This window comes from Monodelphis domestica, chromosome 4, assembly GCF_027887165.1.
Source record: "Monodelphis domestica isolate mMonDom1 chromosome 4, mMonDom1.pri, whole genome shotgun sequence".
NCBI classification, from domain to species: domain Eukaryota; kingdom Metazoa; phylum Chordata; class Mammalia; order Didelphimorphia; family Didelphidae; genus Monodelphis; species Monodelphis domestica.
The window spans coordinates 30,975,707-30,998,928 of NC_077230.1; the positions used below are offsets into that span (position 1 = coordinate 30,975,707).

Genomic DNA, 23,222 nt, shown 5'->3' on the forward strand with positions numbered 1-23,222 from the left:
TTCCTCATCTGTAAAACGAGTTGGAAAAAGAAATGATACACCCTCCTTTATCTTTGCCAAAAATTAAATGAAATTCACATGGGATGCTGAAGAATCAAACATGACTGAAACACTTGAAAGATAACAATGATTTTCATTTAGGACATGTTGAGTTTGAGATTTTTATGGGCCATGCAGTTCAAAATGTCTAGTAGGCAGCTGGAGATTCTAGGCTGGAAGTCAGCAGAAATGTTAGCCCAAGTACTGTTCTTGCCCTTCTTTTTTTATTTTCAGCACTTAGCACAGTTCCTGGAACCTTGTAATTGTTAGATGAATAGGTGTTAATTAACTAAACTGCTTTTTATTTTAAGAATTGACTATATGTATGCTTCTTTATACTACTTAATAATGATCAGGCTATAAGTGAAAAAGTAGTCTGCTAAGAGCAATCTTGCTTGGGCATTTATACTACTCATTCTTTATGCCAAGGACTGTTTATTTTTCTGATGTAAAACTAATTACATTATTGAAACTTGAAAAAAACTGCTTACAAGGAATTTTTAGAAGATTACTGGGCACATGGGACTTTGAAATATAATAACTTGGATGGCACTTGCCTAGACTCTAAATAATGTTTAGAAGGCAATCAAATGTGCTAAAGATAATTAATGAAAAGAAAACCAGGACAGCAAATCAGCCATCAATATATTCTCTGCTTTTTGTGTATGTGTGAATTCTTCCCTCCATTCCTTTAAAGATATAAACTCATTTCCATATTCCTTTTTTCAGTTCAGTCAGCATGTATAACTTTGATTAATGGTCATAATAGTGAAAATGTTGAGATAAAACCCAGGAACACATTAATGGACACTGTACCGTATATGTGCTGTGTATTTTAGTACCTAGATGAAAGGAAAAGTAGGAAGAAACATAACTAATTGGCCATCATCCTTTCCCCTTTCTATCAGAATCAAGAAAATAGAATGTGCCATACCAACACACACACACACACACACACACACACACACACACACACTCAGAATTATAGACCCTTTATATTCTTCAACATATTCACTAAAAGCCACAGAACTCATCCGCATTTTGAGATCACACAAATACAGATAATAATTTTTAGGATCAGTTATTTTCCCTTTTGCAGGAGTCAAAAGTTCATATTACTTATTCCTGCAAACTGACATCATTAGGATTTTCAAGGAAGAGAAAAAACCAGTTTTGTTCTCAAAAATGAAGTGCATTTACTAATGATTGTCTGTCTTCTGATGCAGGTCAAAAATGTAATGAAAAATATCATGGCTGGGTTGCAGCAAACAAACAGTGAAAAGATCTTGCTGAGCTGGGTTCGCCAATCAACTCGCCGCTATCCACAAGTTAAAGTCATCAACTTCACTACAAGCTGGTCAGATGGACTGGCTTTTAATGCACTCATCCACAGTTACAGGTGAGGATAATTTGTAAGACTGCATTTGCTTTACAAAGTAATGAATGCCTGGCAGAGGAATACACAATGGATAATCGCTTGGATACATGCTTTCAAGAGACTAAGTAATGCAATGTTAATGTTGCCCCAGGACCTAGCCTTCCATCATGGCCATTGGAGATCATGTAGTCAGAGAGGAAACCTTAATTTTTCTAACAATATTATGGAGTTTGCAACATAATACTGGCTGAAGTAGTAGGAAATGGGCTTCTAGTGCACTCATATTTCAAGCTCATCTTTCCCACCCTTGCAACAGGACTTTATATGATTTAAACCAGAACTCATTCTTTACCTATCCATCTCCATAATGCTTGCAAGGGCAACCCCTCCCTCAGTTCCTCTCAAATGCCATTCAAGCATAATTTCTTCAAGTTGTACCTCTAAGCCTGATTATAATAATCTATAAACACACATTTATTTTATGTTTATACACACACACAAATAGATACTTTTTATGTATCAGGATTTGATAGCAATACAATCTAAATTTTGTACACTCTCCAAATGAGACTAATAATTTGTTTTAAAATGGAGTATTATAAATTTAGAGATATTCACCACGGTCAAGAAATAAAGGGGAAAAATCTCAAATCACTATGTCTCAGACATTGTTGCTGTATCTCTCTTCTTCTTCTGGGCCTTGACTAGTCACTTTTGCCACTTATGCTTACCCCATTCTCTATTCCTCCCCTCAGTCAAATTTGACCCTTTTTGTCTGAGTGAATGGTAATTCTCCAGCCTTTTAAATGAATCAGATACTCTTCATGCTTATCATATTTACTTTAGGTTAGCTCAATATGAATGGGGAAAGAAAAGATGTAACTATTCCATTCTGATGACTTCTTTAACATTTTTCTCTTAAAAACAGAACCTCAAAATATTCACATATGCTTAGAAATGTGATTGTGAATGTTGTATCTTTTGATATCTGATTCTCTTTGTACATGAAACAATAATTACATTTTCTTTGATATAGAATATCTGTCCCTGACCCTACATTAATCTCTCTAGATGTCGGAAGGTTTTCCATCTTGTTTGTTCAAATGAATGACTCATCAATGTGTTTTGTGTATATTATGCGGTTATTTTTCAAGTGCCTCCTTCCAGTAGGTGAATATCCCTTCATGAGTAAATGTGACAAGAATGGAGAAGTTCTATTTTTTGAGGTGCTTTTTACTGACTAATTAGAAATATGTTCTGTTGTTTAATGCCCCAAATTAAGTGTGTGTAAATAAGTAATATCAAATAAAGATACTTAATATCAAATATATGGACTGATAAGACATCGCATAAAGGTTATGTTTTTAAGGAAACTACTTTTACAATTAGAAATTGTACTAAGGTCTAGACCTCTAAGAGTGTCACATTAGAATTAAGTTCAATACCGCTATTAGTTTTATTCCTAAGGTGATCAAGGGAAAAAGAAATGAAACAGTATGTTCTAAAATATTGATAGCAGCCTTTTTTTGTGGAGGCAAAGAAGTGGAAACTGAAGGGATGTCCATCAATTGGGGAATGGTAGAACAAGTTGTGGAATATGATTTAATGAGATAATATAATGATAAATGATAAAAAAAAAAACATGGAACGACTTCTTTGAATTGATGCAAAGTGAAGTGATCAGAAACAGGAGAACATTGTACACAATAACATCAATAATAGATGACGATCAATTGTGAAAGACTTAATTATTATCAACAAGGCAAGGATCCAGGACAACTCAAAAGGACTTATGATGAAAAAGGTTATCCACTAACACAGAAGGAGCACACATAGTCGGAATGAAGACTGAAATATACCATTATTCTCTTTATTTCCTCCATGAATTTTTCCATACTGTAAGCAATATGTGTCTTGTTTCACAACATGACAAATTGGGAAAAATATGTTTTATGATAATACATGTACAGCCTATATCATATTATTTGCCTTCTTTGGGGAAATGGGAGAGACAAGAGGGAGGGAAAGAACATGGATTGTGAAATGTCAGAAAATGAGTATTTTAAAAATGCAATAAATTTACAGGTAATTTGGGGAAAAAATTTAAAGTAAGAAAAAAGAATAACATCAGCATGATACAAAGGAAAGAGTACTGTAGAGTCAAAGGTCCTGGATTCAAATCCTTCAACTGATGTGTGCTACCTTTAAAAACTTGGTTAAGATTAGAATTTAGTTTAGTGATCAATATTTTTAAGCACCTACTATTTTCCAGACACTGTGCCAAGTGTATTTTTTAGGATGATAGAGGTAGAGCTGGGAAGGACCATAGAGACTATTAAATGCAACTCACATTTTTATAGATGAGGAAACTAAGCCTATAGAGATTAAGTGAAAATAAAAATTTTAGAAATATATTTATTATTCAATTTTATTATCTGTTTTATTTAATTATTAATGATTTTGTACAGTTAAAATGTGATGCTATGAATGGAAAGAATTATATGTAAACAATTATTTCTTTGTTTCTCAAACTTTAGTTTTAAAATATCTCAATACACGTGACAATTTTTCTTCCCTCAAACAGACAACCTCACACGTTTGAATGGATTTTTCAAAAATTCATTCATAAGTCAGTTATTTATTATTCACAACACATTTTCTTTCACTAACTATAAATATTGAATAGATTTTCAGACTAGCTCACGAAAGCAAATTTACTTAAATGGAATACTGTATGTTACCATAAAATAATAGAAAAGAAAACTAATAATTAAATATAACAGCTAATAAAGTTGAAAAATAAGTAGTTTATTTTAAATTTATCTTTATCGCCTGGCTGAAGAAAATATATATACACTATTCTCTCATACTTGCATCAGCCACAAATAGATATTTATAATAATTAAAACTTTTGGGAGGATTTTAGGATGGGAGAGTGGATCAATTCTTCAAGTTCCTTTATTATTTAAGTTTTCTCATAGTACCATACTAATATTACTAATATCCACATGCATATGGCCCTTTAAGATTTATGAAGCCATTTTTCATTTTTAAAAAAATCCTGTGAAGCTGGTAGCATGAATCTATGATGTACTGTATCGGTGAAGGAAGCTCAAAGTTTGTTCCAGCTCTAAGTTTAAATACTATATGTGGCCTCCTTGTATTTTCAAAGAAAAGAGACATGATTCATTTCTTCCTCCTTTATTACCTTTTCTTCCTTGTTTCTCAGTCTTTTTCCATTGTGTATAACTTTTTGTGACCCCATTTGGAGTTTTCTTGGCAAAGATACTGGGGTAGTTTGCCATTTCCTTATCCTGAGGCAAATAGGACTAAGTGCTTTGCCCAGGTAGTAAGTATCTGAGGACAAATTTGAACTCAGGAAGGTGTCTTACTAGCTCCTGGTCCAGCACTCCATCCACTACTGCCCTTTCTTCTCTAAATATCAGGCAAATTGACTTTTTTGACCCTTTAGCTGAATGTGTTTCACATTAGGGTATAGAAGAGAAAGGATAACTGTTTACCATCTCCATAATAAATCTTTTCCTCCTTCCTTCCTTCCTTCCTTCCTTCCCATCCACTGAAATTTGAATTAAGTAGCATAAACATCATTACTCCCATTTTACATATAAGGAAACTAAGGCCAAGAGTACATGTTAATATATATATATGGCCATGTATTTTCTCAATGAATTAATAATAAAAGCACAACTTTTGTCATGTGAGTGTTCATTTCTCTTTTTTAATTGAAAAAAATTTTAAATTACATTATTTTTTAACCTGAGTCCAGAAGATGAATGGGTTCCTCTCCTATATTTTAAAATAATTTCCTCTTATTGGAAGTAGATGGAGAATATTGAAGTGCCCATCAGTAAATCTATTATGCATGTTTTAATTTTATTATCAGTAAATGTTTAAAAAATAAACTAAGGACCTTTAGGAAAAGGTTAGCAAGGTCAAATAGGTAGGTGAGCAAATGAAAATTCAGAAACAAGATTGAAAAAATCCAGTTAGGCAAACAGGTGCCAGAATAATTATTAATAATAAAAACACATTTACAGAGAACCTTCCTAATAATAATTCTGTGGGTTAGGTCAATGATTATAATTCTCCCCGTTTTATTGGTGAAAACACAGGTTCAGAGAAGCTATGGTGATATATTTGCTAAGTATTCATCCAGGGTATGGTTCTTGGTCCATTAAAACTCTTAATCTATCTGTAAATTTCATCTTCTTTGACCCGGAGTCATTGGAAGTGTGCATGGGGCAGACTTGTCCAGTCGAGGGAGAAAAGGAACTTTACTTGGGCACAAATAAAGAGAGAATTCCCCCAAGTCCCCAGGGTCATGGCCATGTGATTTGTTCCCCTTGGGTCAAGTGCTGATTAACCTCATGGGCCCTTGATACTTCTCTGCCCTCGTTTTTACTTTTCTCTTTGAATCTGTGAGAGAATTTCCCTAGAGGCAGCTAAATGGCACAGTGAATAGAGCAGTCTGAGCTGGAATCAGGAAAACTGAGTTCAGAAATCCAACCTCGGACATTTGCTAGCCATATGACCCTGAGCAAGTCACTGAACTTCTCTAGGATTCAATGATCTTAACTTTGGGAATAAGGACCGCCCCTCTATAGGTGCCAGCAAGATTCCTTTGTAAAAGTGCTTCCAGTGCTCATTTCCTTTCTTCTTAGTCCTTCCTAGAGGAAACACTGGAGAGCTTTGTTGGTCTCTTCCACTCATGTATGCTTAACTAATTCTTCTATTCTTCTTTCCAAATACAATAAAAAGATTTCTCCCATGGATCTCTTCCTTTTCATTTCAACTGTTCCCAGCCCCAGGTAGCCTTCTGTCTGAAGTCTCTCCTGTGCCCTTTCCAGGCATCACTCCCTCCTTAGAACGAAATCTCCATGCCACGTACAAAAGAAGAGCCCAGCTAACTGTTCCTGTGTGTGTGTGTGTGTTTATTGTCTCCTAAACCAAGTTTTTGACAGCAGAAGCCATGGAATGAGTCTCTGTCAACCATGACTTCTGACAGGACTCTCCACATTATAGATCCCATTTTAAATCAGTGATGTCTGATGCTACAGAGTGGATCAGCCTTTGTTCTTTTAACCCAGAATTTAAGGAAGGGAAACAGGAATTTGTGAAGCACTTATGTGCCTGCCACTGCACCCAACACTGCCAAATTATAATATCCTGTGACCCTCACAGCCAGCTGAGGAAGGAGATATTATTATGATTTCCACTGAATTGAGAAAAGAGATCCTGAGAGATTAAAACTTGTCCAGGGTCACACAGGCTGCCATTAAGCTCAGATAGTCCTGGTTTGGATTACGTAGCACTCTCTCTACCTAACTGCCTCTAAAAAGAGGAAGAACAAACACTCTTTAATGATAGCTCGCATTTTTATAGCTCATATATTGTCTCCTTTGATCCTCACAACATCGCTGTGTGGTAGGTGGTATTCCCATTTTTAAGATGAAGAAAGTGGGATGGAGAGAATTCAAGTGACTTGTCCAGGTCACACGGGGCTAGTACGGATGACACTTGACCTTACTTTTACATTAAAAATTCATATATTAGTGGCACCTTAAGCTAGGTGGTGAGAGGCAGCACTGGTCAAGAAAAAGGTCCCTGATGGCAGATGATCAATAAATATATTTATTTGTTGATTGACAGTATTGGTTCTCCCTTTTTTTCCAACACTATCTTTGAATTCAAATTGTGATCTACTTTAAATGAGAAACTGTACACAACATTAATATTTAGCTCAACAGCAGTGATAAAGGTATAGCAATTAACATGTTTGAAATTAATTTCAAGGAATGTTCCCAAGCTTCATAATTTTTTTTTCTAATGCTTTTTCAGGCCTGATCTCTTTGATTGGGATAGTGTGGTTTGCCAACAGTCAGCTCTACAACGACTAGACCATGCATTTAACATAGCCAAATATCATCTGGGTATAGAGAAACTACTTGATCCTGAAGGTTGGTGTATATTGCATTTTTTTAATGCTTCATTAGCCTCTTTACTATTGAATCTGCCATTGGACTTAACCTTAAATGGATATATACTTTAATTTATTAATTTATTCATTTACCTTTTCCTATCCTCCGTGTGTCTTTCTTCTTCTAAATTTCACTGATGTGTCTGTTATAAATACTCTGTTGAAATTTGTTCCTATATCTTTTTAATCTTAAAAATTTTAGAATTATAGTTTTGAACTTATTTAACTGGATTGTGCTTGCTGGTGATTAAAGTGAGCCTAAGAAGTAAGCACTGGGCTTGGCTCCACAAGAAATCTGATGGATTTAGCTGCTATAATCAATGAGTTCTCCTTGCTTTGTAATTTTGCTTCTATTCTTCTTCAAGGCATTATAGCCTACTAGTCAAAACAGCAGTCTCTCATTGGTGCTGGTACTGATATAATCTACATCTCTGGGAAAACTCTAAATTATAACTATTTTGGAAGTTGTCTCTTGCATATAGTAAAACATCATTTCCCCTGAACTCTTCAGATCAAATGCAATTTTATTTCTGCTTATTACTCAGCAACTCCTAAGTAACTTTTATTGTGCATATTATATAAAAATCATGTATTTTAGGCATGTGAATTAGAAGTATAGTTACAGGATCATTCTTACTTGCTTTCCAATTTTCCACGTGTTTTTGACAATTTATTCAAAATTGGCAACTTGCTTCCAAATTATAGAATCTTGAAATAGGTAAATGAACATTTAAGGGAACCTGCTACATGAGAGCAAGTATTCACTAAAGAACTATGCCACAAGCTCTGAGGAGCTCCGAGGGAGGAATGTTTTGTGTTTTTTCAAGGTTTCATCTTGTGATTTATTCTGGCCCTCTTGTCCTTTATCCAACAGAGAAAACACAGCTGTCCCATAACAGTTTTTTTTCAGCATATATGTAATATTCATGCGAGATTTTTTATGAGAACTGTATGACTTCTTGTTAATCATATTATTAACCTTAACGTTGTCCCTTTTCTGACAATTTTGGAACACGAACATGATTGATACTAAGTAAAAAAGATTTGCCAGGAGCTAGTACGTGCACATTTGTTTATATGTATGTACATATATACTTGTGGGCATTTATAGATACATATTTATGTATATACACATTTATATATGTGTCTTTTACATGTTTGGGCATGTAAATGTTAAATGTGTATATATTTATATAATTGCATTAGTAAGAAAGTATTTGATGCTTCCAAATACAAGTTTATTGGTATTAAATTCCCTTACATTTGAAAGTATTTGATATTCAGTGAATGTGCCAGCTCCTATCCAGATCTAATTTTGATCAACATAATGCCAGGACCACTTGCCTTTTCTCTCTATGAGTTATTAGCTATCAGAATAGCACTTGGCAATATCCATTTACTTTTCTAAAAGGGATTTGGAAAGTCTATATACATGAACCTCACTATGGGAATTCTTTCCACTAATGGTGAAAAGGCATTTCCTCCCATTCACAATTCATCAAAATGTGATTTTGACAATTTAAATATTGAATTCCAGATTTTACTGGTAATTCATATTCTACCTTTTGGTTTTGAAAAACAAAATAAATCTTTTGATAGTATTCATTAAATAATTCTGGAAGGTACCTTAAGAGGTGAACTAAATGTCAGTAGATGGAAAGGATTTTTCTGAATTAATGATAATTGATGTATCTCATACCTCAAATATATATCATACACATATATATTTATATTGAATCAAGGCAAATATCTTTTAAATAATTTTAAACTATTAATTAGGATTTTTTAACATATTGCCTTTGAGTTTCATCTTTAAAAAAAAAAATTGGCTGGCTGGCTTGCTTGCCATAAACAAAACAAAATAAAACTTCTGTGTATTAGCTATTGCTCCAATAGCCACTTTTCACTTGAAAAAATATTGTTTTATATCCCCAATTCTTCCTCTATTCCCTACAGTTAAAGAAATGTCATTTATGAGTAATAGAGGAATTGGATACTAGAAAAGACTATCTTTTATCCAGATAAGTTTAACATATTGCCAATGAAAATCATTTACATATGGCAAGTGTAATAAACAGTGTAATTTGATTATTTATTGAGTTAATTAACTTCAGAATAAAAATGAAAGTCTAAACAACTCAGACTTGACCAATAAACAAAGAAAATGAAACCTTTGAAAAAATATTTGTATCCTTCGAACATTTCCAAACTTAATTATAGCTTTGTTTTAATCCACTTTCATTTTGGCTTGATAAGATTAGTTCTACACATTTCATTTTCTCCTTGGCTAATTTCCTATGTAATTATTCAGATGTCTTAAGAGTCTCTATTTATCAATTATCTTAACAATACTTCAGTTGTTCCTTCCTGATCAAGAAGGTGTGTAAACACACAAACACACACTCATACATGCATATATCACAGTATCTTCCAACTAAATACTGTGTAAATTTTTGCACATTACAGAGACATTTGAATAAAATTATAGTGATATAACAAAATATTTGTATATAATAGATGTCAATGCTTGTGAACAATCCTAGATGAGATTTATTATTGCTCTCTGTTTCAATTTATATCAAGCATTAATGACTGTGGTCTTTTCCCAGTAATAATAATAATAATAATAAGGATAACATGTCATGCTAAAATGCATGCATAACTTCCTCTGTAGGAAAAGAAAACAAAAAGCTGTTCTTCCCATTCCCTTTGTGGAAGTCCAATAGAGAGGAAGAGCCTGGACATGGTCATGAAAGGAGGTGATTTAATAAGAATTACTCCATGTTTCTTTATTTTTCTTATGGAACAGAGAATATGTGATTCCTCTTAACTACGTGGTGGATAGAGTACTGGGCCTAGAATCCAGAGGGCCTGAATTCAAAGCTCAGATACTCTTAATTATGTGACTCTAGGCAATTCACTTAACCCTGATTGCCTAGCCTTTGCTATTCTTCTGTCTTAGATTTGCTACTAAGACAGAAGGTTATGGTTTAAAAAAAAAATAATATATATATATATATATATTAGAGACCAAGTCACCTTCCCTGGAGCTGAGTCACCTCCAGGGAAGGTGACTTGGTCCCTAAGATCAGGTTTCTCCCAGTTGCTCCTATTATGCAAATAGATTGATCAAAATTGATCAGTTAATTGATAGATTAATATCAATTTGATTTGGATAAATGAGTTAAAAAATGAGATAAAAAAGTTAAAAATCTTCACCCTGAGGTGGGTGGAAGAAGAGTGAGAGAATTTGAATAAAGAGGTAATGGGGGGAAAGGGTGTAAAGTTTGTGTATCATTAAGGAGATAATATTCACATGAATGAAAATTTCACTAGATTAGCAGCCCAAGGAGCACATGTTGTATAAAGTCCTAAAAAGGAGATAAGGAATTTCATTATAGGAAACCAAAAAAGGCTTTAAACTGGAACTGTTTAATAAATATGTATTGATTTGGATTGTTAATTAAATTCATTCAGAAAATAAAATTATCATTAAGGGGGATAATATTCCAATACATAGAGTGGATTAGAGTGGGTAGAGTTTGGAAGCAGGGAGGCCAGTAAGGCACTGAAGCATTAAAAGAGATATACAGTGTGGTGATTAAAAAGTCAGGTAAAAATAAGAAGAAATGTGCTGATTTGAAAATGATTCTTAAGGAAAAAAATATTCAACCCACATAGTAAGATGAGTCAACTGTTTAGACCAAATTCTCTGCTGTGGGTAGGGATTTTGTACTGTTACCACCAGTTGATGGAGTTAGCCTGTATTAGTTGAAATTACTTGTGCCAGTTTGCATATCTCTCTCTTTCTCCTTTCTATTTCCATAAGACTTTTCTCCATCTCTTATCACATCCTCTTTTCAGATCACCTTATTTCTCTATGTAAGCAGTTTTGGTTAACCCTTCCTTGTCTCTAGGACAAAATACAAAGTATTCTGTGTGGCATTTAAAACTCATCTTTTTGTTCTAACCTGCCTTTCTAAAATGTATTTTTATTTCCAACCAAACTTTCTTAGTTGCATGACATTACAGTTTACAGTTTGTGACTGCCATTACAGTCTATCCCTTGTGGAGAATTCTTTCCTTGTCTCACCTCCATTTTGGGCTATTTTCAAGATAAACCTAAGGTGCCACTGCCACATAAGACTTTTAAAAATCTCTCTCCTTGTTCCCCGTGAAATCCCTTGTATGTTTATTTCATCTGTGATTATACGTAACATCTCTTATCATGTTGTTTCCATCCAATAGGATATCCTCCTTGAAGTCAGGGACTGTTTTGTTTTTGTCTTTGTATCTCCAGCACCTAGCATAAATATCATGGGTAATTTAATCAATGCTTTTGAAATTAATTTTCTTCTACCTTTATTTCTCACTACTATTCTAATAATCAAAGTACAATTAGATGTGAATTTTGCATTCTAAAAAATGGCTATATTAATAGTCAGCTAGCATTAATTAAGGTCCTATTTATGTATCAGTACTGTACTATATATATATATATATATATATATATATATATATATAAAGAAAGACCAAAAACAAAAGAAAGTAAAAATGTAAGTGATACAGTGCTGGACCTAGAATCAGGAAAACCTGTGTTCAAATCCAGTTACAGTTACTATCTGTGTGACCCTGGGCAGGTCATTTAACCATGATTGTCTCAATTGCTTTATTTGGTTTTTTATCTTTTTTATTTTAATAACAAATTTCCACATAATTTTTCCAAAGTTATATGATCCAGATTGTATCCTTCCCTTCCTCCCTCCCACTCTCAGAGCTGGCAGGAATTTAATCTGGGTAATATATGTATTGTCACATAAAACATATTTCCATGTTACTCATTTTTGTAAGCTAATAATCTTATAAAACCCAAACCCCAAAACATATACCTAAATAAAAAAGTGATAAATCATGTGTTTTCAATCTGCATTTCTACTCCAAAAGTTCTTTCTCTGGAGGTGGACAGCATTCTTTTTCATAAGTTCCCCAGAATTGTTCTGGATCATTGCATTGCAATTAGTAGCAAAGTCTATGACATTGAATCATTCCACAATATTGCTGTTAATAGTGTTTTCCTAGTTCTGCTCTTTTCACTCTGCATCAGTTCATGAAGGTTTTTCCAGCTCTTCCTGAAATCAGTTGCTTATTCATAAAATGAGCTGGACAAGAAAATGGAAAAGGACTCTAATACCTTTGCCAAGAAACTCTCAAAAGGAGCCATAAAATTTGGAGGAGACTAAAAAATAATAAGAGTTCATGTTTTCAAGGAACTCCTAATCTAAAGGATAATAATTTGTTTGGCTACAAAAACAAATTCTGCACAGTGTAAATGTAAATATATGAAATCTTAAAACTATCTGACAGTTTAGTACAATAGAAGAAATTTTGGATTTGAAGACTAAAGAATCAGATTCAAATGTTGGCTGTGAATTTCAAGTCATATGTAAAGTACATTATCTGAGAGTTTCTTGGGGCACTGAAAGTCTTAGTGACTTGCCCAGGGTAACAAAGCTCTTATGTATGTCAAAGGAAGAACTTTAACCAGTATTTCTTGGGTCTGAGCCTTTCCCTCTCTCTATACTATGTAAAAGTAGTTTTCTTGTTTCTCATACTTACTGTCGATTCAGTCTTTCTCTAGGAATTAGAGAAAAGATAGAAGCACTTTTAACTCTCTCATTTGTATTGAAATTAAAGTAGAAATTAGAGTTCCCAAATTCAGAATTATTGCTTCCTGAACTATTCAACTGCTACTTTCAAGTTTTATTTTTATATGTGAAAAAATTGACAGGAAATAGCCGCGTCATTCTGATGACAAATGTAACCTTTATGAAATGCCCCAGTGTACTTCTGCTGTTTGCTGTATAGCAGAGTGGCCCCAGCAGAGTTCAGATGTATCATCATTTCTTCAGAGCAAAACAAAGCCTCTAGTGAAGCCATTCTTTAAACCACTCTAGGTATTATACTTTTGTATGTATTGTTCTATGAAGAACAAGAAGAGAAAAAATACTATAGAAATAAATCTAGAATTTTCTGCGATTCAAGAAGTCAGAGGTGATAACTAATTTTTTTAAAATATTGTATCAGCAGAAAATGAGTAATATTTTCAAGTCAGTATTTCTTTTAGAAGAAGTTCAGAATTTTGATCATTAAAATCAAATTATATCATTTAATAGGGTTAAAGTATAATCCTAATGAAAACATCTCTTTAATTTTGAAGTTCACTGGATTGCAATTTAAATGAACAAATTATAGTTGGAGTAACTATTAGACAGGAATGAGGTACATTAGTGGATTCAAGATTGCCATTAAATTTGTTTAATGTACATTCAGCAAAACCTACTTTTGTCAGGAGAATTTAGGAAATACAATGTACATATCCACAGTTTCTGAGCATTCCTTGGAGCAGAGCCTGGGATGGATGCATGATCAAGCTTCAGGGAGGGGGAAAAATAAATGAGATGATGTTTTCCTATTCTGAATGTGGATCTTGGCCACAGAGAAGCATCCTCATGCTCATGGAAAGGATGACTGGAAATAAACTGTGATAACGTGCTTTCTTAGAGGGCTACAGATTCCACACATAATAAATAACGAGGGCTTCCTAGATCAAGTTATCTTATCTTTTCTTTCCAAGACTATTAAAATAGAATTGTAACTGAACTTCTGCCCCTTCAAATTTCCTATAACCTATTGCAAATAAATGGAACCATTTAAGAGTGCTTATCTTTATCTTTATAAATCCATCACCAGAAATAGAAAAGGGGTATCTCACTCTTCAAAAGGGTTCACCTACATGATAAAGACTGCATGGTGAAAATTAAAATATTTCTATTGCACATAGCAATTTTCAGATAAAATTAAGAGTTTTTCTTATTATTGCCTCCATAATGGTGAAACAATTGATTTGTATTTGCTGTTTCTTTGGAGAGCCTTTTGTTGTGGTTAAGTCTTTTCAGTCATGTCCAACTCTTCATGAAAACCCCATTTGGGGTTTTCTTGACAAAGACACTAGAATGGTAGCATTTCCTGCTCCAGCTCATTTTATAGATGAGGAAACTGAGGCAGCCAGGATTAAGTGATTGACTCAGGGTCATACAGCTAGTAAGTATCTCAGGTTGTATTTATTTAATTCAGGCCTTCCTGACTCCAGACCCTGAGCTCTATCCACTATACCACCTACTCCCCCTTTGAAGAAGTGAAAGTTAATGCTTTTTAACATGGACTTCCTTTAAAGAAATCAAGATAATAAATAATATATAACAGTATAGTATAATATAGTATAATATAGTATAATATAATATCATATGATATTATATGATATTATATTATATGATATAATATAATATGATATAATGTAATGTAATATAATGTAATGTAATATGATGTAATATAATATGATGCAATATAATATAATATAATATAATGTAATGTAATATGATATAACATGACATGACATGACATGATATGACATGACATGACATGATATGATATAAAATGTTAAATATAGTTAATAGAGGCAGTCTGGCATGGTGGACAACTATCAGGCACTCAGAGCCAGGATGACCTGAGCTCAAATCCTGCCTCTGGCACATCATGTGTGACCATGACAAGGTCACAATCTCTTAGTGTTCTAGGCAACTCTTTACGATCATATATTTCAGAGAAGTTGCTGATCTGCATTGGAAGAAGGAATTTCCTTACCTGTAATAGTGAAATTACTCTTCTAGTCCCTTGTGTCTATACTTGCTCAGTTTGCTCATCTATAAAGTGAGTTGGAGAAGGAAATGACAAACCACTCTAGGATCCTTGACAAGAGTTGGAGACAACTGAAACAACTGAACAACAAAATTAAATTCTGATTGGGGTACTGATATATTCGTGGTTATTGGTAACATTTCCTATTTCACTTGCAAGATTGTTAGCTTTCTGTTAGACTTTCATCACCTATTTTATAATTCTGTGATCCTCTGATTTCTCTATGGCTTCCCATAAATGCCGAATATGCTGTCTGTCCAATGTGACACCTGGAAAGTTACTTATGGTTTTTAGCCAATGACATGAATAAGTGACCCAAAGGGTCATTCCAATTCAAAATCTATGATCCAATACATACACATGATAATATAACATATATGTATATAGAGTTTGTAATATATAATAAATATAAATAATCTATATATGGATGAAATATTGTCTAATATATATGTATTATTAGAAAACTTTCTTGTGGGTGTTGGTACAGTATTCAGGCAGAATTTCTTCTATTATCTTTTCCTATTGGTGCAGATCCAGCCTACCTCAATTCCTAAGCACACATTATCTTGAATATTTTTCATAAATTGTTATTAAATGTGCCCTGTCAACACCTTTTGGCAAGCATATAGTGCCATGTTTATGTCAGATTATGTTAGTAATCTTAGGATCATTGAACAAAGTTATTTATTTGAGTGTAACCATTAAATAAACATAAACGGCCTGGAAATATGCATGGAAAACACTTCATTGAAAAGAACCTTTAAAGATGCATTTTGCTCCATCAAATCTTATGACTTTTTTATGATCCACTAATCCTAACTCTGAAGTTGAACTTTGTATATATTCGATATTATTAGTCAATTATTTCACTGTGTAGATTTGTTCTGCTAGAGAAAATTGTTTGTGAAAACCTATTATCCTTCCACATAGTTTTATTAAGGAGACTATTGATAAATGTGGGGGAAAATATGATTTGAAACAAAAAGGAACACATGTCAACCTCACTTAGGAGATATTATCAACACCTTAATTAAGGCATATGCTACTCATAGGAGCTGGAACATTTCTTTTCAGATTGATGGGAGTCACGAATATTTGATCTCTAATCATAAGGGATGCCACAGAAGTAGGGAATGAACATCTGTTGTGTTTAAAGTTGAGTCCAGGGGAAAATATATTTCAGAGTGTTATAAATGTTCTTCAGTCAAGTAATCTTTTTATGAAAAATTGTGTGGGTTGTTCAACAGATGATGCACAACATGTGAAAAGAGAGTTCAGTGAGTTCAAATCACTGAAAAGAAAAAGCATCATCTATGTATTTTTGTAAAGTTGCTCACAGTTTTTTAATGGATCAGTTGTAGAGCAGGGACACCATTTTGGGTGCTTAGTTGAATAATAACAATAATAAATTTAAAGCTTAGGAAGACCTTTGATGCAAGACCTGCTTCTGATAGATGCTGACCATAAGAAGAAAGTGGATGTCCCTTCCAAGATGGAAGCCAGATTCAAGGCTTTGAGAACCAGAAGGCAATGTCAGAGCATTTTAATAGCCACAAAAAGAAGATCCAAGCATCCCTCACCTTCTATCCATTCCACAAGTACTTCATTCTCTGACTTTGGCATCATCTTGTAGGCAAGATACCCCTTCTCTTTTTAATGGCATCTCAGTTATTTCAAAAATATGCTTCTGACCTGTCTCTGAATCACTATTTTTTTCCATTTAAACTTTTAATTTCATTTATAAATTTACTTTCAGTACAGGAATTCCTCTCACTGATGCAGGTCAAAAATTTCTCTGTAATTTAGTAGTCTTAGGCAACCTGAGAATTTAAATTATTCATAGCCCTTGGTCAGTGTCCATCAGAAGCAGGTCTTTCATCAAGATCTTCCTAAGCTTTATTATTTACATTTATTATTACAATACTATAGTAAAGTCCTCCAAAGTGAGGACTTTGAATAAATCCTTCATTCTCTGATAAGTAAATCACTATGTTTTGTCGTAAGACTAACAGGGAGGAAAGTGCCATGAGTAGAGTGAGGGAAACAAAACAAAGAGTTTTGTCAGACCATATTTTAAGTATAGCAAATGAATGTTGTATTTGTGGTTCCAGACACTTGGGAAATGAGCAAGGAACAGCATGTCAAATTGCCATCTTTAAAAGAATATATAACTTTCTGATTTATTTTAACTCATTATTACTTTTGTGATTACTACTTACCACAGTTATCTCATTTTCAGAACTTCCATTCTCTTTATAGGTTTGTCTAACATTGACAAACTTTCTTTTTTTATAAGGAATAACAAAAAATTTTGAATTGTTTGCTTGCATTTTCATGTTTTATTTTATTTTTGCTTATTATTATTTAGTGGTTGTTCAGAAACCTTTAAATTATCCGTTTGGTTTTTATAAACCATCAGAGAAATGTGCATTTTCCATTTTCAGGATGAAAAAGATATATCAAAAAAAATCAAGCAAAAGTTTGAAAAGAACTATCATTTTATTGCCTTAAATTTTCAGTTTTCACCTTATGTATACTTGGGTTTTCTTTTTATTTTCCATTCTCCTATATCACTATGTAAGTGCTGTCTCCCTTTTTCCTCCCTCTGTCTCCACATCTATTCTTTTTCTTTTTTTCTTGATCAGGCTCTTTGAGACCTCATTTAAGAATTCTTGTCAGAAATATTTCTCCAGCTCATTTTACAGTTGGGGAAACAAAGGCAAGCAAGGTTAGCTGACTTGCTCAAAGTCACATAGCTAGTAAGTGTATGAGGTCTGATTTGAACTCAGAGGAAGATGAGTCTTGCTGACTTCAGACCCAGCACTTTATCTACCATGCTATAAAAAGCAACGAGAAAAACAAATTCTCCTGTGTAAAATGAAAACAGTAATTTACTTCCTTACTCCACTTCATTACAAGTGGGGGAAAGGCACAAAACAAATTATTAAGAAATGAAGGATCAAGATACTTACTTCACATTTCTTCACCCAAATGAATATACAAACTTAATTGAAATATGCGGCTTTTTACACTGTCAATGTGCATTATGAGAGCTTTACTGAATAATAATAGCTTTAAAATATAATGAAAGAAGAAAACAAATCTGCTCAAACAAAAATTAATTTGAAAGAGGGTAAAAGGTAGAGTCGTCTATTCTTAATCTAAATTTTATTTAAGCTGGCAGAAAAGAATCAACCAAAATTATGTCACATTTGTAAGACGATTCTTATCTTACAAATTGAATCCTGTTTTCCATCTTCTGATTATAGATACCCTGAGTGGCCAGAATAATTCTTCTTCCTAACTTAATCCTGAGAAATTAATGTGAATTTTGGTGTAAGAATTCATTGTGAAAGTATTGAATAGTGATAAAAAGCTGGCCTCAAAAGCAAGAAAGACCTGAATCTACATCCTGCCTCTGACACTGATTATATATATGATCCTGTGCAAGTCACTTGAATTATCAGTGCCCAAAGGCACTTTAGAAGACTCCAATTAGCAGAGAATGTGCTAGTCTGCATTGATAGGAGTTCTCATTCCCACATCTGGGCATTACAGGTCTAGTCCTAGTCCCGGGAGCAGTTTTATTAGAGCAGATGAGCTGTGAATATAAGTAAACCAATCCTATCCTTTCTATGTAATAGCATTTGATGAGTAATTCTGTCCTTGTTTCACAGGAGTCACACAAATTATGTTGAGGAATAAGAAATTAATTGTATAAAGAGCACAGACAGCTAGGAAATAATATAGAGGGAAATCCTGGCTTTTTTCCCCCTGTTCAGAGAAATTCAGTGTGAATAGATTAGAGGTAGACCATTATTGAAGAATGAATTCCAATCCTGGTTCTGCGATTTATACTTGCTTTGACCATGGTAAATTATACCTAATTTACTCAATAAGAATATAAATGCAGATCTATTATTATGCATTGAGTGAATTAACATTATAACAATGACTTGATTTAGTATGGAACCTCTTTAGAAATGTTATGAGAGGAAAAAAGATACCCACACTAGAAGTAAAGATATTAGAGAAGGTTTGAATGTACTTTAATTTAATATTCAGATTTATGTTCTTTTTAAATCAAACAACATTGCAAATGTGATCAATCTTAACTCAGTCTTACAAGTCTCCTCTATTCTTAATCAAATGAAAAAAATATCAAAAAATGTTTATAGAGTTCCCTTAGAATCTCATTTTATTCTTCTAACAAACTGCATCCCTTTAGCAATTTACCAGAAGTGATTACTATTGTCTATTGAACAATCATTTGCAATTTTTTAAAATCTGTTAAAACAATTTAGTTTTGTAAAAGATATTCTGCTGTCTTCTACAAGGAAAAGTTCATACATGCAAGTCAAATCAACAAGCATTTATTAAGTGCTTTCTCTGTTCCAGATACTGTGCTAAGCTCTGAGGGCTCAAAGACAGGTAAACAGCTCTCAATTGTTCCTACTCTTGAATCTTTTAGATAGTCTTTGTTGTTGCTTTTTTTTTTTTAATCAAACCAAGGCTATCCATTACTTCTAAATAAGAAAGAGCTCTTTAAGATATTTTTAAGTCAATATTTTTAGGAGAAATCGATCTGAAGTGTAATTTTTAACCTTTTTGGATTCTTAACCTTTTTGAATAGTTATAAAAGGCTCCTGTCCTATAAAAACAGCATTACCAATAAAATCTTTGAGGGAGGACATCTACATATAAAACAGCAGAGACTCTATTGGGATTAGGAATTTTATTAGCTCTCAACTCTCTAATGACTAAGACAATTCCAGGGCTATTTAAAAGATAATTTAATTTGTCCACTATAACACATGGGTGATTTCAACTTTTTTCTATAAAGATTTTACCATATCTACATCAATATCATGAATGTAGAGATTTCTAGAAACAAATACCTAAAGAAAAATAAGTCTAAGATAAAAATCAGATAGCTTTAAATAGATTTTGTCAGTGCTGAAATGAATATGGTATTAGAGCCATGAGAGCCAATTTGTGATGTAGTGGATAAAGGGTTAGTTGGGGAATCAGTAAGACATGAGTTCAAATTTCCATTCTATTTATGAGCTCTCTTTAGATACTGCTTTTTAAAGGAGATATCCAGAAAAATTCCATAGTGATCCAATAATATTTCATCAGACATTTGTTAAATATTTATCTGGTTCAAGAAGCTGTTCCACAAGAATAGGATGCTGAAGTATTCTAATACTAAAGCAGGAAGGCCAACCCGCAGCCTTCCCACAAAAGGAAAGATAGAAAGCTGACCTTGGGGAAGGACTACAGCCAAGGAGATGGACAAGAAACAGGCAGACACACATGTAATATTGGACAATGGAGCTCCACAGATAAGCCCCCACTACTTAGCTATCAGAGGACATGATACCACTAAGCAGTCCTAAATTAACAATATGTGGATCTAGGAGTATAGAGATTAGCTGAGAGGAACCTTGCAGCCTAGGTGGCAGGTATGGATCAGTCTGGCTTGAGGAGAGGAGATCAAGAAAGAAATCATCGGTTCCTTAGAGCTAGTACTCTAAGCCCGAACCACTTGAGGATAAGAGATTGAGGAGGAAAGGTCTTTCAGGAAGAGAGAGAGATAGAGAGGGAGGAAGTTAAAGAGGCCAAGCTCCAGGAAAAGACAGACATAGGAGAGAGGTGATGGGGCAAGAGAGACCTGGCCTTCTGTGGAGCTCCTATTTATTACCATTGAGATGCAAATGTGCACAATACATATGGATGAGTGCATATTGCATTATCATTGGTTACTGACAAGGTATAGGTGTGGTTTGTCTTAGCCAAGTGTGCACAAAGAAACCTGATTTCATGCCTAACCTGGGGGAAGCTGGGATCAAAAGTCAACAGGCTTTACTAGCCATGCGCAAGACTGAGCATACTCTTCTTCTAAGACAATCTTTACATTCTAACTGTTTCCCTTGTCCATAGATAGGTGTGGACTGCTACAAATACTATCTTTCATGTAGTAACTGGATTTAGTGGTTTTATAATATAAATTATAAAAAGCCACAATATATTATCATTGAGGACTTATGAACAAGAAGTGGCATAAAATACATCACTAGTATATGTCTAATCAGAAAAGCAGAGACTTTGGTTGTTCCTATAAAGAAAGTGAAGAATATTTTAGGTCAGCATTTTCCAGACCACATTGTCTTCTCTCTTGCCATTCTTTCCATCCACCCCATCTTCTTCAACAAGATATAATTGCTGGTACCCTAGCCTCTTACAGATCAACTTTTGCTTCATCTTACCCAGAACCTGTCTTCCACATGAGTTCTTATTTATTCTCAGATCATAGCATTGTGAGACTCCCAAAACTTCCTTATTTTTCTAGCTTTATTTTCTAGTATGTATATCTTTCTCCATTGCTTGCCTGTATTTGAACCCCTCGTTCTTAGCATAATGCCTGGAACTTAGTAGCTTCTTAATCATCTGCTTATATAGTGCATGACCTACAGGAGTGCCTCCAGTCCTTTGGGTTGATCCCATATGGATGATTTATAGAAGGACATGTATGACAATGGACACAATGGACGTAGACACTGGATGAGAAGGTATACAGACCTATCACATCATCTGCAGTATAGATTGGTATGATATCAGGGTGCATCAGGTCAGAAATTGGTGAGTTGAAAATTCCCTAGTCTAAAGTTTAAATTTATAAATTGTGGATTTCTTAATACAGTCAGTGATCTGTCATAGTTTTCATTCTACATACTATGTCATCCTGTTCAGTTCTAAGAAAACAAATATATGCTATTAATGAGATAATAGCATAAAACCACAAAATTCCCATTCATTTCTCAGTGCCTTATAATCAGGATTCAAACTGATTAGATTGAAATGTCTCTATCTAATGTTATTAATTTATTCATAAACAATACATTCAATAATATTTTTTTTCATTCCTTATTGTCCATAGCTTTTCATAAAAATTCCTGCTTATTCAACACCTTCCCATCCCCTTTGCATTAGTGAGTCTTGGTTTACCTACTACCCAAATCCTTCTCCTTACTCTTAGATTGATCATAATCAATCTTCTATCTCCTTTATGGAGGAGGGCTTTTTTCTTACCTGTTGATCTCAGTCCCTACCATGATTTCAAGTAATGTCTCTATGAAAATGCTCTCCAAATGTATATCCAATTGCAATCTCTCTTGTACTCTAGCTGTGAATCTTTAGTTACCTGCTAGATATATTTTCTTGACTGTCATATTGATCTCAAATACTCAATATGCCTAAAATTAACTTATTATTTCTTGATCCATTCACCTCAGATCAAAGTTGTGCCTACTTTCTGCAAATCCTGTTTCGGTAGATAACAGTACCATGATCCCAATTAAATTAGCAGTTTTCTTTGACTCTTTCCTCTGACTTGCCTCTCATATACAGATATTTGTCAACTCAATAAATCAATCAACAAGCATTTTTAAAAGTTGCTATTATGTTGAAGGAATTATTCTGGGTGTTTTTGGATACCAGTGAAAAGAATAATTCCTATTTAATTCTAAATGATGAGACAAGTACCTGTGTGTATATCCTATGCAGAATGAAAAAAGGAATGAATTAGCTAAGGAGGAATAAAAGGATTTCTGTGCTGCAGTGAGGACCCAGTTAAAGCTAGATAATATGATATTTTAGTGTACCCTGGCAGCAACATTTGTGTGACTTCCTTCAGTGCCATTGAACAAGAGGTTGTCAGACATACAAAATAATCCAGATGTGGGGTTAAATGGGATAGTTGGATCTGGGTTGCTTCACAACTATTCCAACAATGAGTGTATCATCAAATCTACCTTTATATCTCTCATATCCATCCTCTTATCTCCACACCACTTTATTTCTGGTCAACTGAAATTTTTTCTCATTTGTCCTCTCTGTTCTCTTTTCTCTAGTCCATACATGGAGGAGGTAAAAAAATAATTTTAAGTGGTCAAGATTTGACTTTATTACACCCTTTTTCAAAAGAATTCAGTGGCTTCTTGTTGACTGTAAGATAAAATAAAAAAATTATTTTAAAGCCTTTCATAGTGT

At 33.7% G+C, this 23,222-nt stretch overlaps 1 protein-coding gene across 7 annotated transcripts in view; it reads left to right on the forward strand.

The window, feature by feature from the left end:
* DMD (dystrophin) overlaps positions 1-23,222 on the forward strand; it is a 2,399,796-nt gene that overhangs the window by 549,375 nt on the left and 1,827,199 nt on the right. For all 7 annotated transcript variants that reach the window (XM_007493357.3, XM_056797113.1, XM_056797116.1 and 4 more), the window contains exons 6-7: positions 1,266-1,438; positions 7,277-7,395. In XM_007493357.3, coding sequence (XP_007493419.2) covers positions 1,266-1,438; positions 7,277-7,395 — 292 coding nt within the window. The remainder of the gene's footprint in view (positions 1-1,265; positions 1,439-7,276; positions 7,396-23,222) is intronic.